This window comes from Manduca sexta, chromosome 13 (assembly GCF_014839805.1).
Source record: "Manduca sexta isolate Smith_Timp_Sample1 chromosome 13, JHU_Msex_v1.0, whole genome shotgun sequence".
In the NCBI taxonomy this organism is placed as follows: domain Eukaryota; kingdom Metazoa; phylum Arthropoda; class Insecta; order Lepidoptera; family Sphingidae; genus Manduca; species Manduca sexta.
This window is the reverse complement of record NC_051127.1, coordinates 5,984,113-5,992,495: the sequence shown is the minus strand read 5'-3', so window position 1 is coordinate 5,992,495 and position 8,383 is coordinate 5,984,113. Positions and strand designations below refer to the sequence as shown.

Below are 8,383 nucleotides of genomic sequence, written 5' to 3'. Positions count from 1 at the left end.
GCATGTATTAGCTATACATACAAAACCTGTTATTTAACGTTATAATAGCATAGCATGTGTGGACCAATAATACGTCACAAATGACAGTTGACAGTTCAAAATATAAAAAAGTTACCGGATTCAAACGGTTTCTCGATGCGGTATAGTTGTGTTGCTTCGTACTTGTGTCGGTTTTGGCAAGATTCCCTCGGGCGCGTGCGTTACATAAAATGAACGTCGCACGGCGCGCATCACAAAAAGGATAAAAATAGACTTATACAGTGAGTTGCGTGTTCATGGCACGGACATTTTTGTTTTCAAATGACACACATACCGCGTCGTCGCTCATGTTATGCGTTAGAAATCTAAGTGAAACTATCTGAAATCGGTTAACTGTAAACATTGGACTGATTGTTTTCCGTTTGTGCCTCCAGATAGTCGCGCGGTGAAAGGAACGCTCGTGACGGGAGCTGCAAAAAGTTTTTCCAAAGTGTCTGGTGTGAAAAAATTGTGAAATGGCTCATCCAGTGGAGCCAATGGACATAGACAACATTGACAGTGACTTTGACAATAAGGAGAATACGTTTCATCACAACAATGTCCAGCTGTGCACAGAGAAGGGGTACGAGGAGCTGGACGTCTCTGAACTCAACATGAGATTAAGGTACTCTGTAACACCAGCAGCATCTCCCATGTCAAAGAGTTACACTAGTTATGTTGACAACCGGAGCATTGATTCTGATGATTCTTTAAACATAACAGTCAACGAAGCAAACTTAACCCGCTCATTAAACGCAACAATTACTAAAAATGATAGTATTGTTAAGTCTCTTAAAAGTTTACCTCTGCAGTCACTCCCTGCGGAACAGTCGGTTGAGAGGAACGCATCAATATTACGTCAGCTAGACTCCACAGTAACTAGCAACAATAACATAACAGTGACAGTCAGCGGAACTAATGACATTGATGACAATTTATCTTTGCCAAGTTCTTCTTCATCAGCGGTTCCTACTCCTGAAGCAACAACACCTACAAAGGACATTCCTAAGCATGATGGAGGTTCACCAATCATGAGAGGCTTGAAGAGTGTTCTGAACATGTTTCGGTCATCACAGAGTCCCATACCTCCATCTGAAAGTGATAATACTGCTCCAAAGCAGTTAACACCAACTCCTACCAAGCGGCTTTCATCTGAACCCAGAGATAAAGAGACTAAACCGGTGCTTGCTTCAACACCTATATCCACACATAAGGTCCGGGAAGCCAACGGATCCAAGAGAAACAGTCCTTTAAAGGATAGCATCACTTTTAATGATGATTTGGAAAAGGAGTTGCAATGGAAGGATGAAACAACAATACTTTTCAGTCAAGAAAAAATTCCAATTCACAAGTTATTTTATCAACAGAAGGCAAGCAAAGTTGACAACAAGATGAGTGACAATAAAATGGATGTGAAAGAAAATTTTGATACCACTGTTGAATACATGGACATTTCATACAATGATTCTCTAATTAAAGATAGAACTATTACAGAGACTGGACAGGAAATACTCAAAAATGAATTACATGTGGCAAATGAATCAGACAGTGAGTTTTTGGACTGCGAAACAGAGTCTAATGTAACAAAGACTGTGTCATATGTAGTGGACAATAAGACAGTTGATTTGATCAAAGATGAATCCATAGTTCAGAAAACAATGGACAATTTAGTGCTCTATGAAGATAATCAAGAAATCCATCATATTGATGAACCTAAAGAACAAGAAAATGTGACTGCTCCAATACCAACTGTTAATAAAGAAGAAACAATAGAAAATAAATTGTTTCCACCATTAATTCAAATGGAAAATATTAACTTACTAAATAAATCAAAACTAGATAGTAATCTATATTCTGAAGATAACTTAAATCTAACAAAGGAAATAGATAATACCCAAAAATCAAAATCAGAAATTGAAACAGTTTTAGACCTATCTGAACAAAACCATGATGAACTTAATCTAGATGTTACTATGACCATGGACAATCCAGAATTTAAGAATAAGTCTATAAATAATATGTTGGAAGTTTCAACTTTAGAATCACACACTAAATCACTGAGTTCATTAATAGAGAGTCTAGATGTTACAAAGTCATTTGATGAAGAAAAAGCAAATATTGAAGGTAATGTTAATCTTGATTTTACTACAACAATGAATCAAGATACATCAAATTTAGAAATTAGCAACATAGAGATGCCGATCCAGGGAAATCCAGCACAAATTCTAGATGCTGTTACTAATATTAATGCTACAATTACAACCAATGATCAAGAAAATAAAACTTTTGAATATAGTAACATGTCAGAAGCATTTACTTTAAATCTACCAGAAAATTTATTAAGTTCTACAATACAGAATCTTGATGTTACTATGAATGTGGATAAGAAAGAAGAGATTACTGATAATAAAGGCGACTTAGTTCCTTTGAAAGATAAGGTGGTAGATACTACAGTTGACATTATCAAGGACATTATTAAAGAGGTTCCTGTAGCAACATCAACAATAAACCCTGTACAAGAAATTATAACCTACGAGGCATCCCAAGTAATAGATAATAAAATTGCATTACAACCCATAACTGTTAATGAACCTGCTGCTGCACCTGCTGATGTTCCATTGCCTGATGATGATGATATAGAAAAAGATATGAGCCTTTCTACAGATACGAGTATTCCCTTAACAGACAATGCGTCGACTATGGTCGATAGAAGCATAGCAGAAACAGAAGTTAAAATGATAATTGAAAATGCAGTTGTAGCAGTATCTGAATTTAATACGCAATCATCTGATATGTTATTAAATGGTGAAAACATAAATAATAAAACTGATTTGCCCAATCCCCTCCAAGTACAGGCGGTTCCTAATGAAGATGTGGCTGGGGACAGTATAAACATAAATACAGAAGTTTGTAGTGTACCAGAATGTCATCAAACACATCAGAACGATTCTGTAGCAGACATTGAAAAAAATATTGACACTACTTTTAATGTGCATACATCTATAGTTAATGAAAACATCGAAAACGTACAGAATTTACCTGATGTTAAAGAACATGTAAATGACATTGATATTACTGCATTAGGCGCACCTCAATCTCAAACAATTGATAGTGTCGGTAATGATATTTCTAATGAAGAATCTAATATGGATGGAAATCAACTACAATCATCTAATCATGAACAAGATAAAACTACACAAGACAACACGCAAAGCAATATTGAACCAACAATATTATCTGATAATCAGATGGAAACTTCAGCATGTGAAGAAATTTTGGACAAAAATAGAGAACTAACAGAAGTATTTCTGATTGAAGAAAAGATAGATAAACTGCAACACGCAAGTGATATGGCTTTAAGCTATCATGAAGTTCAAGATGCATCTCTACTGAAAGATGTATCTCAAAATGAACATCAAACACTTTCTGAAAAAAATAATATTACTTTAGAAGAAGATTTAACAAATTCAGGCCCCATGACGGAAGTGAATAAAAATCTTTCAGTCAAATTGGAAAATCAGGATGCTAATACCACAGTAACTGTCGAAGATCTAAAGATGAGAACTGATGAAACAAAGCTCATTCCTAACAAGGAATTAAATCATGCGATCGAAGTGAATATGTCTGAAAAACACAAACTGGACGAAAACGAACTTGCAAATAAAACTATAACCATTGAGGTGGTAAAAAGAACAAATAATGAAACAGAAAAAGGTGATGTTAGACAGGAAGACATGCATGAAAAAGCTATTAATATTGTTATAAAAGATGAAGTAGATCACAGTAATACTATAGATAAAATTGTGAAGATTGAAGATATAAAAATGACTGATTATGAACAAAAAGATATCGTTATACAGGACGAAAAAATTAAAACTAACGAAAAAGACGAAACAGCTATAATGGAACCTTTGCGTTTGAATATAAATGATGAACTACCCGAAAAGCCAGATTCTGTAACGGTTGATGATGAAATTATTGTGTCGGGAAACAATAGCCCGTATGTATCTGTCGCTGCAGACTTGGACAAAGTATCTGAAGAGAAGCCTTTAGATAATTTTGAGGAAATCGAAAACTCATTCGCTACTGTAAGTAACGTTCCAAACTCACCGCCGATTACTTCTAAGGGGTACAATTTTAACTTTGACGAAATCGATGATCCTTTTGCAACTAAAGTTAAGATACGTATGTCCCCTTCCCCCGAAGAGCCGAACAAAATCAGTGATATCAAAAATGAAGATAAAAGTTTGCCAAAAGCAGAACCGATTAAAAAGGATATAAATAAAAATAGAAGGAGATCTCAGCCCGCGAGGCAAAAGTTGTCCAACACGAAAAAGCCATTTAATGCCACTTTTGATAGCACTGTGAGTATTATAGATACGGAAAACCCGAAAATTAAATCAAATACTGAAATTCAACAAACTGTTGCCGATGTGAAAATCGATGAAAAACAAATTTCTCCTTTAACCTCTCCGATTGATGTAATTGCAAGTACAACCATTTCTGCGGATGACAAACATACTGAAAAGGATTCTGAATTTAAAAATGTTGATCCCATAGAGGCTGAGATGACTTGTAATGTGACAGTAATAGAAGACAAACCAAGTGATGTCACAATGAGCGAAGAAAACAAAGACTCGTTGGAATCAGTAACTGCGATATCAAATGAAATTAAAACTACATCATCGTCTGAACAGTCTACCTATTACTCTGCTGGCACATCATCCAATGATAGCATGAAGTCAAGAAATGTCTTCAATTTGCCTGAAATTGATGATATGAACTTTAATCCATTTGCAACTAAGTCGAAAATTCGCCAGTCTCCACCTCGTGATTTAGATATGGACAATCCTTTTACTACTAAAAGTAAAATCATGAATTCACCTGATTGTTCTGTAGTACTACATCAAGATAACGGCGAGAAAGGAGCAAATACGACAGCAACCATTGAAAATAATCATGTTGAAAAACATTTAGAAGATAAAATGGAAACAGAACCTATGGAGAAAGATTCCTCTGTCAACATAAGTAACACTACATGTTCATCTAAGGCTACAGATAATGACGTCACAGTAAAAGAAGTTAATACTGAAGACGAAGATACCGTGGAGGGTCCATTCCTAGAAGCCGAGGATAATAATGAAAACAAACAATCTGATTTCGACGGAGACAACATAGATATGATGCAATTTAATGACATGCCTGTACAAGAACACGATGAAAATGCCGATGGTGAACTTTTCATTGATGCTGAAGCGTTTGAATTTCTCTTAAATCAAAATAAGAGTAATGTTGTTGCTGATAGTGGCAAAGAGAGTTTATTTTTAAAATTTGATCCTTTGTTCGCAAAGAGAATGTCTTCTGACAGTGTTGTCGCTGCTTTAAGCAGAGCTCAAAAAAGACAAAGTACTCCAACGCGGGCCCCAAGGCTACAGAGAAATGTGCCACCATCTGTCGCAGGTCCGTCTACCATGAACTTGACTTATGAGGCAGATATGAATATGACTGAAACTACTGAAGATGTGAATACCACTGTCTCTAAACCAATGATGGTCGTAACTCCAGCAGTTAACCCTACAGCTACGTTGCGAAAATCTGTGACCCCTACAAGATCAAATCGACGTTCGATTACATTCACTTCTCCTGCCATGGCTGTTATTGACAGGCTTCTCTCGTTAAGCGCTAACAACTCTCTTGTAGAACAAGAAGCAGTCCCTCAAGTTAGTCGAGAGCAAAACGAAGCTGAATTAGCTCTCACACAGCTCCGAGAAGTGTTAGCGGAGAAAGAAATAAACGTTTATAATCTGCGATCTGAAAGTAAAGAATTAAAGGATAGATTAGCTACATTAGAATCTCAAATGAAACTTCTCGAAACAGAAAGCCAAGAGAGACTGAAAAAGATTAATGATCTGAATGACAAACTATCAGAAAAGACAAAAATGAATAAGAGCATGGCAGTAGTTGTAGAGGAATATGAGAGAACGATTGCGAGTTTGATAGCCGAGACAGAGCAGGACAAGAAACGTCACGCGGAAGAAAGAATCGCTTTAATGAACGAGAGAGACGAACAAACCGCTCATTTGGCCAGCATGGAGGTCTCATTCAACGATTTACATAGCAAATACGAGAAAAGTAAACAAGTCATCATGAACTATAAAGCGAACGAGGAGAGCTACAAGCAATCGCTCAAAGAATTTGAAGAGAACGTCTCGAAAATGCAGAAAAATTACGAACTGTTGAAACAACACGCGACGTCGAAGCTTAATCACGCGAATGACGAACTCCAGAAGATTAACAGGTCGCACGAAGCAGAGGTCCTCAAGCTGAACGCCATGATCAAGCGGAAGGAGCTGCACATCACCTCGCTGGAAGAAACCCTCGCCCAGAAAACGAAGGCGAACGAGGAACTAACCGCGATATGCGATGAACTCATAAACAAAGTCGGCTGAACTAATTTTAGACGAACGTAAACATTTGCTTTGTATTGCAGTGTCTGTGATCTAGGCTGATATTTCGGGACTCGCTTTTGTGCTTATCCGTTGATAAGCGGCATTAAGTTAGCATACCTAGTCTCTGTTACAGATCGTGCCAAATCCTAGTGTAACGAGTTTTATTCCTGTTTTTATACTCCAAGACTGTTATTGTGATATACTTGAAATGTCTGTAATCATGTGATTTGTCAAATGGTAGAACACTTGTGCCTTACGCTCCTGCCCGTTGCACACAACATTTTCATGTTCGCACTGTTTACATTATGCTGGACATAATCAAAATGTGCGCACCATTTCAAACGGGAGAATAATTATAAATTGTGGATGTTGATGTTGAATTGATAAATGTATATTTTTGCACGTTTAACTGTAGAACAAAATATTTATTTTGTAGTAAATGAGTATATTGAAATATTTTTGGGACATTGTATCAGTACCTTAAAACCGACCTATTTTTTGAGATTTTCTTAATACCTAGTATATACTGTAGTCGTTTTGTAATGCCTATACGATTGTGAAATTTACGAGTACATATATTCGACATAGTAAAGTAATTCGTTTTCGGATCTCTATAGATACTATAATTTAGAAACCATTGAGGAATGCCCTTGCATGGAAATAAGTCCGAAATATTCGAAGTATATCAAGTAAGTGAAATACAATTTTCCAAACATTGCAAATGATTTCATGCACGGGTGGTCAATTATTTTTGTATGATATAGAAATTAATTATAATATTAGTTAATAAAGTTATTTGACATTTTTTTAAAAGGTATTTGTTATTTTGGAACCCCCAATTCTACGTATATTTGGCAACACGACAATATATATTTTCACATCACATTCCTAAAACACAATACATACACACCCTACATTTCCCATTAGTATGAAATCTTTCAAAACATTGTTTGGACTTTTTGTCCGTTTTAATGTCTACACAAGATCTAGTTAGCGGTCTGGGACCTTGAGCTAAGATAAATATATTAACGACTCAAATACTGCGCGCTCATAAAATCAGATTACGCCAGACTTTTATTAGGCGGAGTGTTCCGTTCCCAAACAATTTTTCAGGATGTAATCATACGTTGTAGGCAGATTTATGCTGTTAATATTTTATTTTACAGTTACAAAAGTCTTCCCCAGCTTGTAACCAGTAACATAGCTTGCCATATAGGGGCCCCATATCTATATTTGTTTGGGGCTCTTCAAGGCAGTGCATACTTATGAGCGCCGCTTAGCTTAATGTAGGTATGGGCTAAGAGAGACCCCGTATCACCATCACGATACGGCTGATACAGTGGTAGCTACGCCCCTGCTGGTACCACAGAAAACCAGTTGACATTTTACTTAATGTTCAGTTCTTACGTTAAAATTGTCAGACCAAAAATCTTGTTCAATTCCTAAATACCGTAACTAGCCTTTTATGTGTCCGGTGCGAGCTTCTATGACTGCGTCCATGTATGAAAATTTCCCAGTCGGCTCATTTGTGCGTTCCTGTAGGGTGTTTCTCCTGTGTGTGGACACCGCTGGCTCTGATCCATTATTATTAAAGTCAGTGACAGCCATAATTTTTCAACTGTGTGTGCTCAGTGTTGGTGCACATTTATGAAATAAAACTATCTGTTTGTTTACTTTACAAAATAGTTAATCCTCTATAATAAAGTGTTCCACTTAGGGCTTGTGCAGACGGTGTATTTTATACGCTTTGACGCACGTTTTTGATACACGCACAGGTTTTAAATGGAGGGGTTTCTACAATAAATGCTTTAAGGTTATTTTTTGAGGTAAAGAAATTTATTCGACCAATAGGAAAATATAATGAATTTCTTGCCAAAGCGGTCATTCTTAATAGACTTATTTTAAAGGCAGCTATT

General features: G+C 36.4%; 1 protein-coding gene across 1 annotated transcript; it reads left to right on the top strand.

Annotated features, from left to right (window-relative positions):
* The first annotated feature begins 111 nt into the window (after positions 1-111).
* LOC115449302 lies at positions 112-7,280 on the top strand. The gene is made up of 2 exons (XM_030177078.2): positions 112-260; positions 414-7,280. The coding sequence occupies exon 2, from the start codon at positions 495-497 to the stop codon at positions 6,465-6,467; it is 5,973 nt and encodes a 1,990-aa protein (XP_030032938.2). The 5' UTR covers positions 112-260; positions 414-494; the 3' UTR covers positions 6,468-7,280.
* The last annotated feature ends 1,103 nt before the right edge of the window (positions 7,281-8,383 follow it).